The sequence below is a fragment of the Centroberyx affinis genome, unplaced genomic scaffold (assembly GCF_046629955.1).
Source record: "Centroberyx affinis isolate AG114_WGS23_722 - 3 ecotype Tasmania unplaced genomic scaffold, CSIRO-AGI_Caff_v1 ptg001464l_1, whole genome shotgun sequence".
Classification (NCBI taxonomy): Eukaryota; Metazoa; Chordata; class Actinopteri; order Beryciformes; family Berycidae; genus Centroberyx; species Centroberyx affinis.
The window spans coordinates 700706-722634 of record NW_027279933.1 but is presented as its reverse complement, the minus strand read 5'-3'; the positions used below and the strand labels follow the sequence as shown (position 1 = coordinate 722634).

The 21929-nt window shown below is 44.2% G+C and overlaps 1 protein-coding gene across 1 annotated transcript in view; it reads right to left on the bottom strand.

Annotated features, from left to right (window-relative positions):
- Window positions 1–856: 856 nt before the first annotated feature.
- Window positions 857–21929, bottom strand: part of spred1 (sprouty related EVH1 domain containing 1) — a 35334-nt gene continuing 14261 nt past the window's right edge. Inside the window, exons 2-6 of the mRNA XM_071526798.1 lie at window positions 21651–21909; window positions 15309–15477; window positions 11036–11082; window positions 5680–5835; window positions 857–5560 (exon numbers count right to left, since the gene is read on the bottom strand). Coding sequence (XP_071382899.1) covers window positions 4862–5560; window positions 5680–5835; window positions 11036–11082; window positions 15309–15477; window positions 21651–21909 — 1330 coding nt within the window. The 3' untranslated portion in view covers window positions 857–4861. The remainder of the gene's footprint in view (window positions 5561–5679; window positions 5836–11035; window positions 11083–15308; window positions 15478–21650; window positions 21910–21929) is intronic.

The window sequence follows — 21929 nt, the reverse complement described above, 5'->3', positions numbered from 1 at the left end:
TTAGACCTGGGGTGCGCAGTTGGCCGCCAAGTAGTCTACGTGGGTCAAAAATGCGATGAGGATGATGACGATTAGCATTATTGTTATAGAATATGATGTGACTGGACATTGATGTAACAAGTCAAGTATACATGTGGTTTTAATAGTAGGCAGTCGTTTCTGTGGTCTTATGTCATGTTGTTTGTTTAATAGTTATAACTTACAGCAAAAATATTAAAATCAGTATTAAATGTTATCAAAATGGTCCCAGTAGAATATCTTGACTGCTGAAAGCCTTTGGAGGGCCAAACAGTTATTTTGTTTTGGATTAAAGTTAACATTCGCAGATAAGACACAGAACTAGTAAGGCCAAGATAAAAATGTAACAAAAGGAGTAAATATTGAGCCAAACAATGTGCAAATCATATCATTAGTGAATGTATATCACCTATCAAATGGATCGGAGTGACCCACAGCCAACATTATTAGGAATAATATTCCTGTCACTATAAGCCCATTCAGATAGAAATATAGAATGAGACAAATGGATGAGTTAGAAATTCAGTCTGCTTTGCACAGCACAGATTTCTGTCCTGCAGATGGACTTGCCCAAATATACAAATTAAAAGGAAGAAGTAAGTTACACAAATCACAGTAGTCTTGAGTACATAAACGTACTCCTCGATACGCTGAATGCCAAGACTTGTTTGTTTCATCCTTAAGTGCCACAATCCTAATTACAGTAATGGTCTGCTCTCTCTCTGCTGTTCTCTCTCTCCCTCTCTCTCTCTGGGAGTTTGTCACTGTACAGGGATCATAATAGAAGTTAAAGGACCACAATGAAGAATGCAGAACAAAAGATTAAAACTCACCATTTTATTATGATAATGTTATTTGATATGTCAAATTACAAGTGTATGATGTAACATAAAAACAGTTACAAACATATGTATGCATATTTACATTATATATTTATGAAAAGTAACGAGCTACATCTGAATAAAGAAAATACAACTATGACATGAGTTATTGGGACTATAAATTTTACATCATATACTTGGTATTCTCGAACCATGATAGAAATACCTAGACGTATAGAAACCAATAGAACCAGAACGAGAGTTGTTAAGTTGTAAGATGGAAACTAGGATGGACGTGAGGCACTTTTTTGAGGTTGTCAGGGTGTGAAAGCCGATGGCACTAAGAAACTCAAAGAAATATGCACAAAGAAAGAAATATGCACAAAGAAAGAAAGAAAGAAAAAGAAAGGAAGAGAAAGAAAGAAAACAGGCAGTGTTTACAGAATAGTTAAGAGTACCATTTATACTGCAATTTTCAAAACACAAATGTCTTCCACTATTTAGAACTAATCACATAAATGTTACATCAAGCGCTGTAAGATGAAAAAAAAGCTTACATATATCATCAGTGCACCAAAGCATTGGAGAATCGAAACATAACCACTCAACTGCTGTGAAAAGTAACCTTTTAAAAACAATACACTGAAGAGAAACAGGTTTATATAGCTTTTTTTCTTTTTTAATCTACACAATGTCAAGAATGTACACTTGTATGCATTCCCAAAGATATGCACAATTTCCAAGAGATTGAAAGAAGATAAAAGACTAGCAGCAAAGTGGTTAAAAACTGAAGTCTTATATAATGCAGGTAAAAAAAAAATATATTAAAGCGGACAGACACATGTTGCATATATAATACAGTACATGACAGGAAGTTGCACTGTGCTGGTTAATGCAGAATGAGAAGTGTTATTTCAGCATTCTCTAAACTTTGTATAAATGCACGTCCTACATTTTGCTTCTCAGCCAGCAAGTTTTAATCAGGTTCATCAAACCTTGGTTCAGCTTGCAATATGCAGGGCAATCCAATTACAATGGGAGATTATGACAACAAACCAACCGTTTGGTTACACGCACGCCGACACGCAACATACACACGCACACACACACGCATTCATGGGCACACCAGAACACACACAGGTACAGTAACACTCGCGCACCCACACACAAGCACGAATGTCCACTTCAATATGGACATACAGAGCAATCAAACACATTAAAACACTCATGGTCATGGTTATATGCTGTTGGAGAATTAGGTTTTGTTTTAACAGTCTTTCATAGCTGATTTTCTCTCTCAACACAATAAAATTAGTGATTGTATCTAGCAGCTTTATATGTATGTATATATATCAAACTTTTGAAATAAGTGGACTGCCACTACTGTACCGTGTTAGCACTATCCTTCCTTCTACCGTACAAAACTAGAGAGAAACTCTATTAGAAGCTCAATAGTCATTTCCATCACAAACGCCCTCTACTTTTCAATGTGAAATAATACTAAAAGGTGACCTATGTACATAATGCTGTCAATTGAAGCTACAGTATATGCTGACAGCAACGATAAATACAGCTCTATCTTTAAAATTTCAAAGAGAAAAAAAAAGGGATTATTATCAGTATTTAAATATAGTGTTAAGTATTTACAGGTGTTTGGAGTTTGGTACCAGGGGTTGGTCGTCTACCTATAGCTTTAAAGTGTCCTGTCCCGTCACTGACTCAGTCTGCAGAGAGGTCAATGTGTTTCCCATGTTAAAAAGGTTTGCATAGAAAGTAAAGGGAGCGTTGGTGCCACTGGGCATAGTAGGGGTGAGGATGAGGAAGAAAATGTTTCCCCCCGTAATCCAGTTTTGTAGAGACTGGGGTGCCACCATCTTTAACCAGGAGTGACAGGAGGGGAGAGGATCTGCATATCTGCTGGCCAACAGCACATGGATGTTGTACCAAGTTCGCTGTTGAAAACTGAGGTGTATTACGATTAGCTTTAGTAATTAAATAGATGCCAATGTCTTTGTTAGCACACATTTCACTGTTACTGCAGCCAGATTTCCAAAATTAACAGGTAATTCTGTTGGGAGTTCATCAAACGTATTACGCTAGCATCAGTGTTACTCAGAATAGATTGAGGGAACAACAGTTGCTGTTGATATCTGAAATGTGAAATCGTCTGTCCCTGTGGGTAGGAAATGGGGTTTCAAAAACACTTCCGCTCCGGCAATCAGGGCCTTTTCTTTCCCCAAAGGATCTTAATATTTAGATCATCTCTTTGTTCACTCGTGAGCCAATAGATACAGATGTTAAGATGCTTTGGGAAACAGGACGCTGGTCAGTAAGTACTGTTAAGAGTCAAAGCATATATCACACAGTCAATGGTAACATTACATGACGTCTCATGGCCAGTGCGTACGAACACCGATGCACGCACACACACACATAATATCTGTATGCTTTTTAATAGCTAGAAATACTTAGCATTCTCGAAACTATGCACTCATTCATTCAGGGCTTGTCAAATGGAGACATATGCAAGGAGTTCCCGTGGACTAACTCTCAAGAAAAGACCCAATGATGGCAGTACACGCAATACTACATTTAGATAGAATAAAAAAATTAAGAAAGCTTTTGTGGGACAAACATGGAAATTTGGAGAGGGTGCTGCAACCAAAGCTTGGAGACCAGTGCTTTTAAGGTGGGTTTTCCCTATGCCAAACTGGACGTTAAATTGGTGAAATTTTATGTACAGACTAATTCTAAAATCTGAGGGATTCTGTACTGAAGAATAGCCTAATTTAAGTGCCTCATCATTCAACCAAGGGGCACTCAAAACCCCTTACTCGCCAAAACAAAACTTGCTGGTTGAGCAAAATTTCAGGTTTAGGTTCAAAATAATTATAAAATGAGCAGGAAAATAACAATGATGAAACAAAAACACCAGTTTCACTACAACAGTAAATAACTGGACCAAAACTGAAATTTGCTGAAATACATGAAATTGTGATGTATTGGTTTCAATTTAAGTGGTTCAAGAGGTTCTAATGCTATTTCTTGACATGGAAAAACTATACTATTTTGGGGAACTGAGGATGGTAAATTCATTACCATTTTTCCCTTCTAATCATGGAATCGATCCCTTTATGTTGGAATGCAATCAAATGGTCCAAATCACCTTGGCAAGACAAGGTAATCATTTTAACATCTTCTAAATGAATGTCAAAAGCTATGCCAAGCTGTACCTTCAAAAACAAGCCGTTACGTTGAGTTTTTTTCAACATTCGATGGAAAGGAAAGCAAGGAAACACATAGGCTATACATCCACCACAGCAACATCTCTCAAATGTTAAAATTACACTAAATATGGTGGTTAATGTACCACAAGAATTTGAGAGGGTTACCTTTAATGGGGGAAAAAATACCATTTCTAGTGCACTTTCTCTGTCTAGTAATTACATTGTCAGCAAATGCTTAAGCCGTGAAGGAAAGGCCACTGTTACCCAACTGCAAATTCACAAAAAAGCAAGAACATATCCCTTTTAGCATACTCAACAGCAAGTATTTTTTCTGTACGCATAATAGTTGTGTTTTCTTTTTTGTCATTTTTGCTCTCTGTACAAAAGACGATTTTCCTTCATAAAGTTACACATTACTTGTAGTAGAGTTCTGACACTGGTGGCCTGGTTTTGTCTATGCATGAGTGTGAATGTGAGAGGTGTGTGTGTGTACAGGTGTGTTTAGTAACATCTCCAAGTCTGTTAATCTCAACGCCTCCTCCTCTCCTCCTCAGATTAAGCTCCTGAACTTAACTTGATGCTCAGAGCCCCCACAAAGCATATGGTTTGTCCTCCGCTGCTGCTTGTCGGCGACAAACACAAACTGAAATCTCCAAAAGCCCTCAGAGCTGGGGATCAACAACATGTCACCCCGTCTGAGAGGGGAATGAAAAAAGGATGCCGGCTTTTTATTTCCGCTTGTATCCACTTCCTGTGTTAGCTAGCTTTGAGGGTGTCCCAGTGTCCGGCAACGGGTCACCCCGCGGCCTTGTGCTTGCCCCCACAGCAGCGGCAGGCCTCGCCACAGTGGTGGCAGGCGCGCAGCGGCAGGTAGCAGCACATGCAGGGCGCGATGAAGGAGAGCGCCACCAGGGCCAGCCAGCGCAGGCAGAACTGCTCGTCAGACGTGTCACACGAGCAGGGGTCCGAGAAGTCGCCCTCAGAGTCGGACATGCAGTGGTACAGCATGCTCTCGGCGCACAGCATGCAGCTGACTTTGTAGATGCACTGCTTGATGGGGTCGGGGGCGTCCTGGCACTGCCCCCGCCAGTTCTCTTCATGGTTGAACATCTCCCGGCAGTAGATGCAGTGCGAACGCTCCCCGTCCTCTCGTCGCCGTCGGCCCTTCTTGGACTTCAGCAGGGGCGAGGGCTGGGTCTTGATGGATGTGTCCTTGCCCAGCCCCAGCCCCATACCCGTTCCGATGCCCATACCGGGGCCAGAGTGGGAATCGCCCCCGGGGCCTTCGGGGAAGAGGTACTCGCACTTCTTACTGTCCAGTTTGTGGAAGGCGGTGGGGAAGTCGGGGTCCTCGCGCTCAGTCTCCTGTTTCCACATGACAGGGTGGCGGTAGTCCTCGTAGCCGCGGATGAACACGTCCTTGCGCGGGTTGATGCGAACGATCTCCTCTTCGTCCATGTGAAAACTGACATGGCGAGTCGACTTAAAGGAGACCTGTGAGAGGGGGACATTGGGGATCAGTTGGATAACTGAAGCACATCACATTACATTTGTTCAAGTTTTTGCACCAAGTAAATAAAAAAAAAACACTGTTGCGTCAAAGAGAGGCGGACCTGTGGAGGCAGATAGCGGCGGTTGCTGGAGGGGAACTCGTCGAAGGGCTGGGCACGGACGTAGCAACCCCTGAATGGCTCGGTGGAGACGACGTTGTTCAGGGGGGAGAAGGGTTCCTTCATTGGGGTACAGATAGAGGGAGGCTCCTCACACACCTGGAGACACACACAACAAAAAAAACAGTCAGTTAACCATGCCATATAGTGTGTGGAAATACATTTGAAGGGAAAACGCTAATACATCTAAACCTACCCAACTTCCCTGTGTAACAGAAAGCCCGATGACTAATACATACAAATACAGCACTGTGTCTCCAACATACTGTCACTCTCACCTCTTGGGTTTGTATGCTATCTATACTGAAATTGCTGAAATACATCCTTGAGTCAACTGTGTTATCATTACATAGTCTCTCATCACTGTCAAAAGCACTGAAGGTCCATCAGTTCAGTTTTCTTTAGCACTGCTGTTATGACTCGGGGCGAGTAGGCCATGTTCCACTTCTAACCACCAGGGGGCATCCTGCACCCACGTTTGGCCAGCGGACTGTGCTGTGTGGTGATGACTCAAGGCCCTTCTGTTGAGAACTCAGAGTTCCTATCAGCCTTGCATGTGTTCCCACAAGCATTTTAACTGGTGCAAAATCTACAAACAAGGGGCTGATAAAAACAGAGGCACTCAGAGTCATGTGAAAAAAAAAAAAAAAAAAAAGAAATGTTGGAGTCCATGCAAGGGAGGGAGAATGTAAGGGAACATTCCCTCCACTCTACACCAAAGAATCTCATCATCGCAAGAGGGAAGCTCAAATAACATCTTGTGAATGCCACAGTTTTGGCCTTGGTCTACATCAAACACAGCTAACAAATCAAACATATGGCAAAAATGTTTCCACACACAACACACACATACAAAACAACCTATGGATCCAATAGCAACAAATTCAAAAGTGATGGCTCTTTCATGATTCATGTGTGCAGAGGTGATGAGATAGGTGGGGGAGGATAGCTAGTCAGTCATTACACCAAAGGCCTTGTGGTGAGACTCTATGGCCAGCATATTTCAGCACTCACACGAGCATGGAGCTCCCATCTGCACAACTGCCAGCTGGTTCACGCACAAAAACATCACAACAAACATGCAGATTGCATGAAAGCAAGAAGGGGTTGGAGTCAATTCACTTCAATTCAAAACGTAAAACAAAACTACAATTCAAAACAGTGCCTTCATTCTTAATAAAGTCTTCATAGATTGGATTTAAGACCCTTTTGGTTAAAGTCCCTGAATGTAGGTTTTATAAATTGACATGTTTGAAGTCAGCAAAAGTAATCCCCATGTTGGCTGAACATAAATGAATAAGATAATATGTCAGAATCCAGGGAATATTGATCATGCAGTTGGTCTGCTATTTGCTTTCAAAGTAAATTTTGTGGTTCAGGCATCTGACCAATTGAGGAAAACTCTGGAGCAGGAAGACTTCTCTCTGAGTTGTCAGTGGCCGGGTAGCGGAGGAAAATTCAGTTTTTGAATTTTGAATTCCTGAATTGATTGGAAGTGATCTAACCACAACTGCAAAAGACAGGCATAGGTCCTCAAGGCTATTTCTCTCTCCAAGTCCCCCGCAGAAACACACAGAAACAAACACATGGGAACACACACACACACACACACACACACACACACACTCACATGTACACAGCTCCATCCACAGGAATACAACCATACACAAGCCTCGTACACACTGGCTAGCTGTCCCTCTTTCCCACACACACCCCGACCTCATCAAGGCAGGGTTAGTCCTCCTCTTCTCCTTCTCCCTCTCCCACCATCTCTCTCTCTCTCTCTCTCTGCTCTGCGTGTGGAGGAGGCTGCTGGCTCTGGTTAGTCAGTGCCGTGTGTAAAGTAGCCCACGCCAGTGTTTTAACGCACAGCGGAAATCTGGTTTGCTCCCAGCTGCTGCTACAGTAATTACTGTCCTGTGGTTGCTAAGAGATGCTTCCTTTGACTTCTTTTTTCCCTCTCTTTCTCTTCTTTCCTTTTTTTCCCCTTTCTCTTCTCCTCCACTTGCTCTCCCCCTCTAGACTGCTAACACATGGTGTGAGTGTGTGTGTGTGTGTCTGTGTGCATGTGTGTGTGACTTTGCTCCCTCTCTGCCTCCAAACATACCAAGCGGTGTAACACACATCCAGCGTCTGAGGGGGAATGCGAGGAATAGGAGACAGTCGAGGGAAAGAAGAGAAAGAACAGGACAGGAAAAAATGAGTTTGTGTTGTATCCATGTGTATACATGTGTGTGTATGTGTGAGTGTGTGTGTGTGAGAGAGAGAGAGCAAGAGAGGGGGAGAGAAAGAGAGAGAGAGAGGCCAAAGAGTCTGCCGAGGGAATGTCATAAACCAGCTCCAGCTGGAGAAATGCAGCACAGAACTTAAAAAGCCAGATGACAGCTGTGTGTGTATGTGAGAGAGAGAGAGAGAGAGAGAGAAAAGAGCGAGGGGTGGGGAGATAGGGGGTGAAATGGGAAACAGACTTGGGCTTCCTTTTAAAGCGCTTGCCTAAGCCCCACCATTCAAAGGCATGCGTGGGGGCCAATCTGGAGCTGATCTGACCCTAGAGATGTGGCCGGGTGAGGAGGGGTGGGGGGTGTGGGGGGGGAGCCAGGGGCAACCTGGCTCAGGACCAACATCAGGACTCCATGCGCTTCCGCCCTCAAAGGCACAGGGGCTCAGGACAGGGGAGGCTGGGGCAGGCCCACATACTGAAAACCCATTCAACAGAGACTAGGTGTGCATTTGTCTCTGCATTCAAGAGAGAAAAGAATGGAGTGGCAAAGAATATGAGCATGTACCGAAGCTCCGTTACCAACACTTGAACGGTTTATGTCTGTGTGAATATATGACGTGTTTCTCGACTCTACAAATAGGCCTTGGCTTAATGAGGCAAATCATGAGTAGTGTTTATCTCTGGGCCTTGTTAACTTAAGATGAGGAAGTACAGCCAAGTTCCAGGCTACTCCCCACTAAGTATCCCTTAAACCACCCTTCCTGGCTCCAAGGTGCTTTATGGAGCTCTATCAAGCCACACCAAACCAGTCTGAAGTTACTGGCCTGTGAGTGAGGCTGTAAAAGTCAACTGGCCAACAAACCTCTGTGTACCAAACTGATAAGAGAAAACTTCCTGCCACTACTAAATTAGATGCGGACGTTTTCCTGTGGCATTAAAAAAAAATGCATTTTACTTTGTGGCGGTAACACATCTTTCCTGGCAGTGGGTGATCACAGCTGAGTAGTGTGTTGTGCAACCACTTGTTTTTTTCTATTTTTTTTCCATGGGTACAATAAGTCGCATGTGCATATAGTGTGTGTGTATTTGTGTGTGTGTGTCTTGGAGTGAGAGAGGAAGAATGTGGTCTGCTAGTGGAGGGCATACTAGTGGGTGCTGAGCCTCGCTGGGCAGGATGTGGGTTGAGAAGATGGTCCTGAACGTGCGCGTGCACACACACACACACACACACACACACACACACACATAAAGTGCTGTACCAATACAAGGCCATCATGAATCCCAGGAGATTTTGAAACCTAGAGATTTAAGATGTCTGAATCTAATCAAGGAGCTAAACAAGGTTTGATGGCGACCTCCCATGTTGATGAGACACTGGTGTCTGTCTGCTAGACAAGGTCACAGTCACTTAGGACAGATCTGCTCCTTCTGAGGCCGCCCATCAATAACACAGAAATAAGACTTGAACACAGGAATTTCGACATCTTTTCAGCCACCATCCCTCTCCACAGGCCCAAATATGCTTTAAGAGACAATTCTCAATGAGGGAATCAGCACAGATGGAGGGCTCCTTCAGCTGGTGTGACTCTAGGTTGGAGTATGAAGCAACACAGTTAATGTCACACGTTGTGTGGTGGCATTTAAGAGGAGCGATGTGCAAGTTCTCTGTCTGCGGCACTTTGTGTGCGAGAAGAGTGACTAGCCTTGCCGCTGGTTCACTTCTCTTTCTCTGTAGCCCAGGTCTCCGACCGCAACATTCGGATGCCAAATCACCATGGCGACACCCTCGGTGGCTCACTCACTGAACCTCGCGAACACCCCCCTTCTGCCCCCTCCCTCTGCACCCCCCCCTGCTGCCTAGCAACAGTGGTGCCATTGGATTTCCTGTATGTTCAGGCTGATTCCTTAAAGAGGAACTTCACCACAGGAACAGGAACGCAGCTCCCGCCCTCCCTGCCCTCTGACCTCTCCTAGTCCATTCCATGCATGAGGTCAGGCACTAAAGGGTCAAAAGTGATGACAAGTCCCTGGTCAGCACACTTAACCCACAGTTAAAAGCCTCAAGTCATGGGAGGTACAGTGTGTTGTCAGAAACAACGTCATAAGGACTTCTTGCTGAACCTGTTGGACATTTGCAATATAAGCCTGCATTACAAGAACTGCCCTTCCTGCCACAAATGTGTCTTTTCACCTACTTTGCAATCAGAACTAGAACAGGTGACTGGCGCTCCTGTAACAGGCCTCATATCTAAAACAAATGAACGTGGGTGTGTAACCCTCAGCTATATACCTGCCTGCCTTTCTCTAGTAAAGAGAACACTGCATTCTTAACCACACATGTCGACAGTCCATACAGTGCCAGATGCCATAGTGTTCCCCCAGGAAAGGGGGCAAAGACATACAATTCTTTTGTCAGCTTAACATAATGCACCTCAGCAGTGCTCAGCCGATCGACAAAGGAGGGACAACACATGAAGAAATACAAGCAGGTTGGATAACATCAAAATCACAGGACATTTTCACCAAGCTGCCTTTGAACAACTGGCTCCCGAGGCGATAGTTATTGTATCGGCATCAGTTCTAACAAGAGTGACAGCTACCCAGGTAGATTGATAGAGACAGCTAAGGCTGCTCTAGCACATTTGCTGGCCAACACCCAGCTTCACCTCAGGGTCTGGCTGGCACTGGTTAAACACCTGTAAATCCTTAAGAACAACTGTTGGGAAACAAAGGCTGGTTGCTGGGCCTAGCTGGGACAAAGAGCCAAAGCACCTAAACATGATGATTGGATGTGTTTAATTGTGTCTTTCTATTCTGTAGAGCACTTTCTAACAAACTTTTAGTGTGCTTATAAATAAATTCGACCTGATACACTCAAACAGGGAAATCTACACTGCTCAAAGTCTGCAAGACAAACATGTACTCATGCATATACACTCATGTGCACGCATGTATACACACACAACACACACACGCATGCAGACGTACACAAGTTAGAGCACGTGGCGCAGATGGAATCAACACCATGCAGAGATGGGCCTGTTTCCCTAATACTGATACGGTTGGCCTCTCACTCACCTGTAGTCCATCCTCAGGAGCGTCCCCTTCCCCAAATGACCGACAACCTGGAAGAGAGGGAGAGGAAAACAAAAAGGGGAAAAGATTAGAAGATTTAATTTTTTATATTATTCACTCAAGCCCAGGCACACACATTCAAGCTGATGACAAGCTTAAAAAAGTAAAGTGCAAGCATTAACAGCACATGACCTAATGTATCACATCCTCTACAGCTCACAACTCAATGAAACCTCCACACATTGGAATTATCGGCATGTATCATCAGATATTTTTTGGTTGTAGATAAAAAAAAATGCACAATGTTCATTCCAATTTGTCTTTGATAGCTAAATCTGATTGGCAAATGCAAGGAAAGATCGGTTTTTGAAGCTCTCTGCCAAAATGTACTGTGACATATTTGCTAAAATTCTTGCGACTAAATTATTTGAAAATCCAGCCAGTTGGGCTAGGTAGGTATCATGGGTATCATGAGAAGATGGATAGTAGCTAGCGAACCACAACTGATCTTACTGAAAGGCATCACTAGGGGGCAAAACCTCAGGAGAAATATGGTTCCATGGTGAAACTATCCGATTGTCATACCTATCCTCCTCCTGGTACTGCTGCAAGGTTTTCTATTGGAAACCTCAGCTACATTTCTATGTATATATCATTCATATTGTATTTGTCAAAACCATTTCACTGTCAATGGGCGACAGCCCCTCCTGCTGAGCATGTTTAAGCATGGAGCGCCAACAGAATCAGTGTTATGACGATGATTCTTGTCAAGCGAGAATAGGCCGAGACTTCTGCTTTCCAGACTGCAGCTTAATGGGGAAATGAAAGCCGCTCTGTGTCAGTGGGGCACATAGAGGCTAATGAAATATGCATGCCTGGAATAATGCAACCCTGACCCAGGCTAAAACGCCATGTGCCATTTCCCCATCCAAAACACCTCGTCTGCTGATGCTGGAGTCAGAGCTAATGTTTCACTTGCTAGGGTGACCATGTTACAGCTTTTCACTGAATGAAATGAAACTGGTTCTGCAGACTAAATATCTCAAACCATTATAGCTAGCAAAGAAAGACATTTAAAATGTAAACCTTATTCACGTTTTCACTCAAAATGCTGATTTGTTAAACCGTTTTCTAGTAAAGCTCGCACATAATTCTTTCAATAAAAGCAGGGTGATGTTTTCATGTTGAAAGCACTGCTATTGAATATACTAACACTGTAGTCATTCTTAGTCAAGTTATCACACAGTCCTCCATGGGCAAACACCAGCCAGAATCAATACTTAGAAATTCAGAAAATAGAAATTCAGAATAAGATTGTGAAAATTTGGATAGTACTGTTTTCCCATTACATAATTTATAGTAACAAGTGCAAAGAGCAAAGTATTTAAAAAATATATATATAACGGAAATATGAATTATTTTTATTGTAGTGTTTTTAATTTATCTCAACAATGTGAGATCAATCAAATCAAATCATGAGAGATCAATTGTAGGTGTTTAATGTGTACCACCTGAGGATGTTTCATTTAGATGAGGAACTACATGTTTTTGAATGAAATGTGGCATTTTGTCTGAAAAGTCTGGGGTTTGACGGGTACAGTGATGGTCTTTGGGTTTATGTTTAAAGTTCTGACCAAATGGAGTATGTAAAAACATAACACTACTGTATGCCTGATGCGAGCAATGCTAGCACTTGACTCGCAGGCAGCAGCAGCAGCAAGCATAGTCATGTTTAAAAATAAGCTGTTGAAGAAACCTAACGGAAGAGAAAATGGTCGAGGCTAAGATCTTGGCAATGCTGTGGAAAACGGGGATTAAGTCATTTCCACTGGGATGAAGGGGAAACTGTTTGTACCTGGGGCATCAAGAGGTTCTTTTTAAGACTCAAGTTCACTTAATTAGGATCACTGAGGCCTCATTTGAAGCAGGGAGGCATCAGTCAGCCCGTCTGTCTGTCTGTATTCAGTGAGAGGCAATGGCAGTACATGTCTTTGCCACAGGGCGATGTCTTCTCTGCCACAGGGAGGAAAGAATAATTCACTGTGCTCACGCAAGACGCTGTCTGTCCATCAGTGTGTCTGTCTTTGAATCACATGGAGAAAGGTAGCCATGTTTGTGTGTGTGTGTGTGTGTGTGTGTGTGTGTGTGTGTGTGTGTGTGTGTGTGTGTGTGTGTATATATTTCTCCACCACAGTGAGACAGAGGCTTCCTGCAGCACGACTCTGGCAGTGCTGGGCCACGGAGCTGCCTGAGCCATGTGCCCAGCGTTGCCATGGCAACAGAGGACTGCAAGACTGATACACACACGTGCACACACATACACACAGGCAAACATATTCTCTCTCTCTCTCTCTCACACTCTCTCTCTCTCTACACACACACACACACACACACACACACACACACACACACTCACGCAGCAGTCCAGCAGCAGAACGATGCAACAGGAATACAGAGGAACCTGCCTGCCTGCGCCGGGGAGAGGCATTACACAACACTGGTGGAATACAGAGGAAGCCAGGAGAGAAGAGAGAAAAGAACAGAGGGAGGAGAGGACAGCAGGAGAGAGGGAGAGAGAGAGAGAGAGAGAGAGAGAGAGAGAGAGAGAGGAGTGCAGGCGCTGGGGAGACAAAACTCACCACCGCCTGGCTGTAGCTGACATTCACAGGAAAGAAGCTGAAGCATTCACTAGTAGATAGAAACTGTAATGCCTCTGGGCAAGGTGAGGAGAATATGTTTAATCATCTTCTTTTCCTGCTGTCATCAGATATCTTCAAGCTCAACCTTATCTCAGAGCATCCTGTAATGATCGACACATTTGATATTCTCACAGCCTGTGCCAACATGCTTTCACACCAACCAAGTGGTTGCGTAGTTTGACCTCCGACGGTGCATTGTCTTGTTCTCCTTAATATAGCCTTATGATTTTAGCATTCATGATTCATCGTTTTGCTACTGCATTTAACATTGAGGCAGCGCTATTGCAAAACCAGCCTGTACAGCCAGCCCTACAGTTGTTGCCCAGGATTATCCATTACCTAGACTAGACTATGTGTGGACTTGTGCCCAGGAAGTTCAAATCTAAGATAAACGGTTGCGGGCAAGAAGCTACAGATGCCCAGCAGTGATAAGCCTTTATGATATGTTCAGCTGTACCTCCTCTCTGCTCCCCAGGGTTCCCGGGTCTAGAGAGTAAAGGAGATTATAGCTCCCCAGCCAGCCAGCCAGCCTCTTGTGTAACATGGGGCTGGGTGGCCGATTGCTGAGCTGGCGGTTCTCCTGCTAATTGGATGACTTTGCAACCTCTGGCACCGTGCTGAAAAATAATGCTTATCAGGACCCAAAGCTGCTAACTCAACTCACAGACCCAACTCCACCTTCATCTAATATCTAGTTTAGCTCAAAAAAGGGTATAAATGCCACACTGCGTACAGATAGACCAAACCCTAGCTCTATTTAGACTAGCTTCGCCAGTCTTCAGTTCCCAGATTTGCCCAGACTAAGCAACACAAAAGCCCAACCCGGTCAAGTTTCTGCCGACTAAAGCTCTGCCCCTATCTCGGATTCCCACCCATTCTACGTGTCTCTGTTCCTGCCCCCATCCTTCTCACCACCACCCCCCCCCCTCCCCCTTCTCTCGTTTTCCTCTATTGCCCGCTGTCTGGGCACGGCTTTGCCCTGCCAGTCTCTACAGGAAGTGGAGAGTTTATCTGGGCAGCTGGCACTGATAAGATAACGCAGGAGGGGTCATGCTTGGGTGAGTGAGCAGGTAGCAGGGGGGGAAGTCATCAACGCTAATCAACGCTATGCATCTCTCCTAGAACAGATGCTAGGTCAACCATTACAAGCCAATGACAGGCGGGAACATGGGTTGTAGACGCCCGCAATGGATGCAGCACAACGCATACCACATTCATTCACATACACCCATATCGTATCGCACATATAGGATGGCTGCCAACACATATATAGTGCAAACTCCAAACAAACCTGTTGTGAGGCCGATGGGGGAAAAAAGGTAGTGGAAAAAAAAAAAATGTCGGAGAGCAATCCGCGCGGCTGTGCTGATTTTTAGATATCGAAACAATAGCGGATGCTGGTTGTTTGATGCCTGAGTTACGGTGTGTTCCGGTGAGTTAACACTGACTTTGTTATCTACTACTCCCTGCCCCCAGCATCCAAAAACACACATGCGGGCACCCTCACCCAACCTCCACGCCACACACCAACACACACACACACACACACACACACACACACATACACACAAGCCCACCTTGGTTGATGTCCTCAATGGCCCGGCGTATGCCCCGGTCAAAGGCACGGGCGTCGGCGGGGCTCTGGAAGGTTAGACCGAACTTCTTGTCATTGATCCTCCAGTGGTGGAAGATGGGGTTGACCTTGTTGTATACTAGGTCTTTCTGCAGGACACACTCCAGCACCACCTGACCACACACACACACAGAGGAAGAGTTGAGAGCGAGATGAGATCATATAAGAACCACACAATCTGTGACATCTCTCTGGATCCAGAGAGTATTCCAAAATAAAGGTTTTCCTTCCATTTGGGAGACCTGTCAAGCAATGGTATGCCGACTGGAAACTGTATCATTTAGAGGTCTGAGGATGGAACGCATAGGGGAACACAGATTTAAATCCTTCATCTTGCTCCTCACCCTAAGCCATTTAAACGTGTCACATTCAATCATTCCACAACAAGAGTAGGGGAAAGAGAGAGAGAGAGACTGAGAAAGAGAAAGTCTTCCACTGAAACTACACATAACTCGAGACTTTCTAATAAATAAATAAATAAATAAATGAAACAAAATAAAAAAATAAATCACCCCAAGCCCAATAATTTCACATTCTTCTCTGGATAATTTGTAAAACATATTCTAAATGGTGGGGTTTTCGTTACAGATGATGATAAAACTGGAGAGCAGTGGTGGTGGTGGTGGTTTGGGGGGGGGGGTCGAGTATGTTTTGGAGCCAGGCAGCCGAAGTGTGTGGCAGAGAGAGACTGTGTTTCCAAAGCCTATTATTAATCAGGGCTGCTGGGCCGCCTCCCGGCCTTCCTCTAGGCAGATTAAATGAAATGAGAGACGGCCATTACAGTCTTTGAGGTTTTTCGCGAACGTGCACGAGTGTGGCTTAGTGGGGTGTGAATGTGCGAGCGTGCGCAGGGAAATCTGGGTGAGAGAATGCGTGAGCGTAGACGCTGGTGCGATGAAAAGCTTACTGACCCAAGTGTTACATTGTGCATCTTAGTGCTGCAAACACCTTGTCAGAGGCAAACAACACAAGCCAAATACTCGACAAACCGAAGCAGACGGCACCGTTCCCACTGGATCTGGACAACCGTCGGCATGCACACTTTAAGGGTTTGATATGTGGCAGCTGTACGAGGAGGTTGGAGATATGTGATATATATACGTGTGTGTGTGTGTGTGTGTGTGTGTGTCAGAGAAGGGAGCGCAGTCATTCGAGTACACCAGACCACATTTCATTTTGATCGTCTGGGTGAGAGTTGCTAATTATAAGGGTTGATACGGGTGCAGACACAAGTATAACACAACACGACTTTTTGTGCACAAGTGCGTGTGAGTGATGCGCGTCTCGCACTGTCGGTAATCACGTCGCTTGCTGTCTCCCAAAGAAAAAAGAGGGGCAAGGGTTAAGCCTGTGTGTTTACCCAGAGCCAGTGGATGAGGGGAGGGAAGGAGAGAGAGAGAGAGGGATGGATGTGGGGTGGGGTGGGGTGGGTGGGTGGCGGGGTGGGGTTCGCTGTGCCTCTGGGGCTGATTGTGGAGGCGAGACTGAACGGAGCCGGAGCAGGTAAGGTGAGCGCGCAGCAAGGCCGACCGAGGAGGAAGTATCACAGTTACGTGGAAGGACGATACTTAACACCACATTCCACACTGTGCTCAGAGAAAGAGAGGAGGAGCCACCCTGACAGAGAGAGAGAGAGGGGGAGAGAGAGAGAGAGAGGAGACAGAAAGGAGAGAGGGCTGGAGATGTAGAGGAGGAGAGAGAGAGGCAGACAGAGGTGGAACGCGCAGGGATTAGTAAAGAGATAGCAGGAGATAGCTAAAAAGAGAGAGAGATGGAGGGGGGGGGCTGAGAAGATGAATAGAGCTGTGAGGGAGTGTAAACAGATTGAGGAGTTTAGTGTTGCACTCTGGCTTTTGTGACAAGAGGGTCTGATTATCAGGAGGACAGGACTGGTTCTGTGTGTGAAAGCAGACAGACAGACAGACAGACAGACAGACAGAGACACACACACACACACACACACACACACACACACACAAACACACAGGAAGAGAGGAACCACTGGGAGTTCCACTTTACACCCATCATCAATCAATCCAGCTATCTGGCCAGCAGGAACCTTACCCAACACCCATTCCAAAAACAACTTCCGATGCTCTTACAGTGATCAGGCTGAAGTCCCTCTGTTACTCCTACAATTACTAATCTTTGTTTATTTACTGATTAGAAAGTGCTCAAAATCATCTGAGCAAACCTGAGAGATCTATTCCAATACAGTGGGTTTGAAATAGACATCTGAGAGGAATATACCTTGGATCTTGGAAACTAGATATATGTAAAGCGATTATACTGAATCTATAAACGTTGGTCCAATATGACTTTGCTGTCAGAATAAGCTTTGCAACCATCTTTTGTAGAACAAAGATTACCACACTTTAGGAAAAATATCAAATAAAATGTGCCTTTGAATAAAAATAAAATAATTTTCTGAGCACATAAAGCTCATTACTTCTGTTTATTTTAAAATCCTTTTTTAGGTTTTTATTATACAGAAGCATAGAATGATGGTATGCAAAAACATTTAAGCTATGCATGGTGCAGGGATAGTGGGAGGTATTCGTTACATATACATTATAATATACATCATTTCCCTCACCCCTAGACTTCCAGCTAATAAACCCTATTTTACTGGCAAAGATGAGTGAAAACAAGCAAACAGCAAGGTTAACAGTGGAAACAGACAACTGTATCAAGTGGGCTTGATACAGTACAAGAGGGAGAAAGAGACTATAAAAGACAGGAAGCGAGGTAGAGTGGTAGAGAGCTTAGCCAGAGAGATTTCTCATAATCTGAGAGCCAGTATGGTAAGTAATCATCAACCAATTAGATCTGTAGTTTTTAACAGTCACAGAATATGAGAGAGAGAGAGAGAGAGAGAGAGAGAGAGAGAGAGAGAGAGAGAGAGAGAAAGACAGAGAGAGAGGAGGAGGGTGATTGGTAGCTATATGGAGAGCCAGCTGAGTCATCACCAGTACACTCTGTGCCGCATCACTGCGCTTATAGACAGATCCCCTCCACCTCTCTTCTTCCGTCTCTATCTGGCTCCACCTCTGTTTCCCGCTTTTTATTATTTGACTACACACATCTCTTTCTCTAATTCCTCACATCTCTTGTGCATCCTTATCACATATTTTCACCTGACAAAATCATTCTTTTTAATAACTGCATCTCTTCTCATCCCTTTCACTTTATCTAGTTCAAGTTCCCTGTCTACTACTTCCAATCAGGGATGAGAGTTGCATGAGTGATCCCTATATTATCAAACTTGATACCATGATGCCATGATTGAAAATGCAATCTCATGTGCTATGATTTTTGTAATACAGTATGGTTTTGTTTTGAAATATTTTTTTTCTTTAATTTGTGTCCATTAAATCCCCTATGTGCAGAATATTTACCTCAATATATCATTCTCAAATTAACCGATAGCATAGCAGTGCAATGGCTGTAGAAAAATGACACCATTGCCGTGAAAATTGGTTCATTCTATGTGTTGCTTTCTACGTGTTCATTCTGTGTCCCTGGGTACAGTTTCCCGCAAATTGTGCAAGATTGACTAATGGCACAAAGGAAGGCCTCAGCCAAAACAGGAAGAGGACTGCTCATAGGCAACGCAAACAAGTACACAGTCCCACAGCGCCTAGCTAGGTGTGCAGCATCGACTGTTGCTGTAGTTGAAGTTACTACAGTCCTGGAATAATCAGGATAACCACATCATTCACCCAATGTATTGTCAAGAAGAAGAGATCCACTCTACTATATTGCTATGCTATGGCAGGTTAGCTGTCTTTCAGAATCATAACATAATACCCCGCTATGCTAGCTCAATCTAGTTGTAAATGAAGTGTTCGCCCACAAAAAATATTTTTCAATTTGCATTATGGCTCTTCTCTGCAGTGGTGGCGAGTCATCTTTGCATCCGTGACGTAAAACACTAACACTAAGGGACTCGGGGGGCGCCAAAGTCATCAAGTTTCAAATTCTCCTGGTAGCAGCTTTAAAAAGCTGAAATTCTGTCCCTTAAGACAACAAAAAGTCCAAATCTAATACACCTAAAAGTAAAATGATATAACTAGATCAAATCCAAAGGCAACATCATTTGCAGAACATAATTATAGTCTTTCACTTATGGCTCTTAAATCCAAACATTAGCGTTACTGTTTTAAAACAATATCGTAGGGCTGGGCGATATGGTTGAAATCAATATCATGATAATCATAAGGATTTTTCTCGACATCAATATATATCACAATATGGTTCACATATGCAAAATCATGTTAAATAATCAAATGAATGTTCATCTCATTGAACCGAATGGTGATGTTAGGTGTGGTGAAATTTTCAAATAATATTCCTACCATACCTCATTTTAGCAGAGTTTTTAAGTAAAATCTGCTTGTCATCATCAATTTAGACAGCAGAAAAAAGAATTGCGATATTGCACTACGTTAATTTTCCCCCCTTGCATATCCATGAGGAAAACACACATACTTTCCATGCAATGTAGTGCTAATTCTAACAACAGCTATATTACCCTTATGTGGTTTTGTTTGTTGTTGTTGTTTTCTTGGACTCATCATTCTGTCTCCTAGTGTTTCTCGCCCTCGTCTTCTGATGCCCTCAGACTGTTGGTGGCACTGTGGTTGATGCCAACACCCTGGCACTGGGTGGCATCCCGACAGACCTACATATGGCGGAGTGTTTGTTGTGGTGGCTGGGGGTAGGATCTGGTGGTGATGGGGGTGTTTTACCACATCCCAGAACGCTTGCTGGGGTCTCTGAGCAATGTCTTTCCCCTGTCTGAACAATAGCATTCCCGTCACACCCTTTCCTGTGCCACACACGCACACTTGGATAGCAACGCGCAAACATAAACACACCGTAAACACAAAACACACATACAGTGACTGTGTGCGGCCTAGTATTGTGGAGGTAGATTAAAAAAACGTGGTTTAGGCGTCCTGCTGTAACAAGCCTTTGGGGTCAAAGAGATCATCAGGCGCTGTGCATCATGGTGGCCTCCTCCGTCTACTGACATCTGACAGACAGCTCTCTCTCCACACACAGATTTACACTCTCATTATCAGAGGCTCAGGATTATCCCAGTGCATCTACTGGATCTGTTTTACATCTGATGCCGTCACACGAGCAGAAAATACAACGCAGTATGTGTGAGAACAGGGACTGGATCAGAGGCATGCTCTCACTTACTCACAGCAAACACAACACAAGTATTAGAACAGCAACACACGGTTCAATATCTTGTTATTACAACAAAATGACCATGAGGTTAAAGTGCAAACTGTTGCCTGAATTTTATGGTATTTTCACACTGCTTTTCTAATTTTTCTTCACATCTTTCTGCATACTTGTGGCACCCTGAAATGGAGGGACAACGTACAAAAAAAAGGTTTTATTTCTTTAACTGTTCATCCAAAAAGACTAAACATAGTCACTGCATCATTCCACATTTAAACTAATAAGATTACAGAGCAAAAATATTAGCATGTCACTGTCTAAATAACTAGGGTGCCAACTGTATTTTCCTCATAATTTCAACTATTTGTCAATATAGGGCACTGTAATAAATTAAGCCTAGTCCTGGGCTGAGAATTTTCAACTATTAGAATCACCACCAACATTTTTTCCATGACTGTTTAACATATGTGTCAAACTGACCCATACCGTCTTTACGTTTAAATCAAGAATGAGAAAATGTTTATAAAGGTAGGCAAATGCTTGTGGAAAACCAGAGTGAGTGTGAATTTCCAGCCCCTATCCCTTCCTGAGGTCCCTTCCAAGCTCTTTGTGCGTTTCCCACATCCCTCATCCCACATTCTCCTCTCCTGAGTAATCTGCCCTTCTCCTTGATGATGTCATCATGCATCACAGCGTCACGCAGCTTGCTCCTATTTTCAGATACCTGCGCCATGGAGGAAAGCCAAACAACCACTTCCTGTGTGACTGTGTGTGTGTGTGTGTGTGTGTGTGTGTGTGTGTGTGTGTGTGTGAGAGAGAGAGAGAGAGGGGGGACTGGGAAGGGGGGCTCATGGTGATCTCATCCCAGAGAATGCACCATCTCCAGTTTGTGTGTCTGAGTATGCATGAAGGAGAGAGTGTGAGAAAGAAAGAATGAGTAAATAAGCAGGAAAGCAAGAGCATGAAGGAGCTAGTTATATGTACAGTAAGACTATGCCTTTATGCAGCACAGCGTAAGGCATGCCTTTGCTTTCGGTACCCGAAAAAAGACAGGATTCACATCTGTATGGGCCATAGGTTCCCTTACCAATTTGTCTTTGAGCCTCTCGCCCTTGATGAGGAATTCCACAGTGGTGGGGCTGGGGCTGGGGCTTGGACTGGGGCTACAGGGGCTGAGGTTGTTGCTGCTTCCTCCGCTGCCTCCGCTGTGGGTGCTGCTGCTGTCCTCCGCCCGGCTGACCTTATAGACGGTGACACAGCTAAGGCCTCCGCTGCCCAGGGGAAGCCACCCACCGCTGGAGTCATCCCGAGTCATGACCACTGCTCTCACACGCGCATAACTGTCACTGTGGAGGAAGAAGGGAGG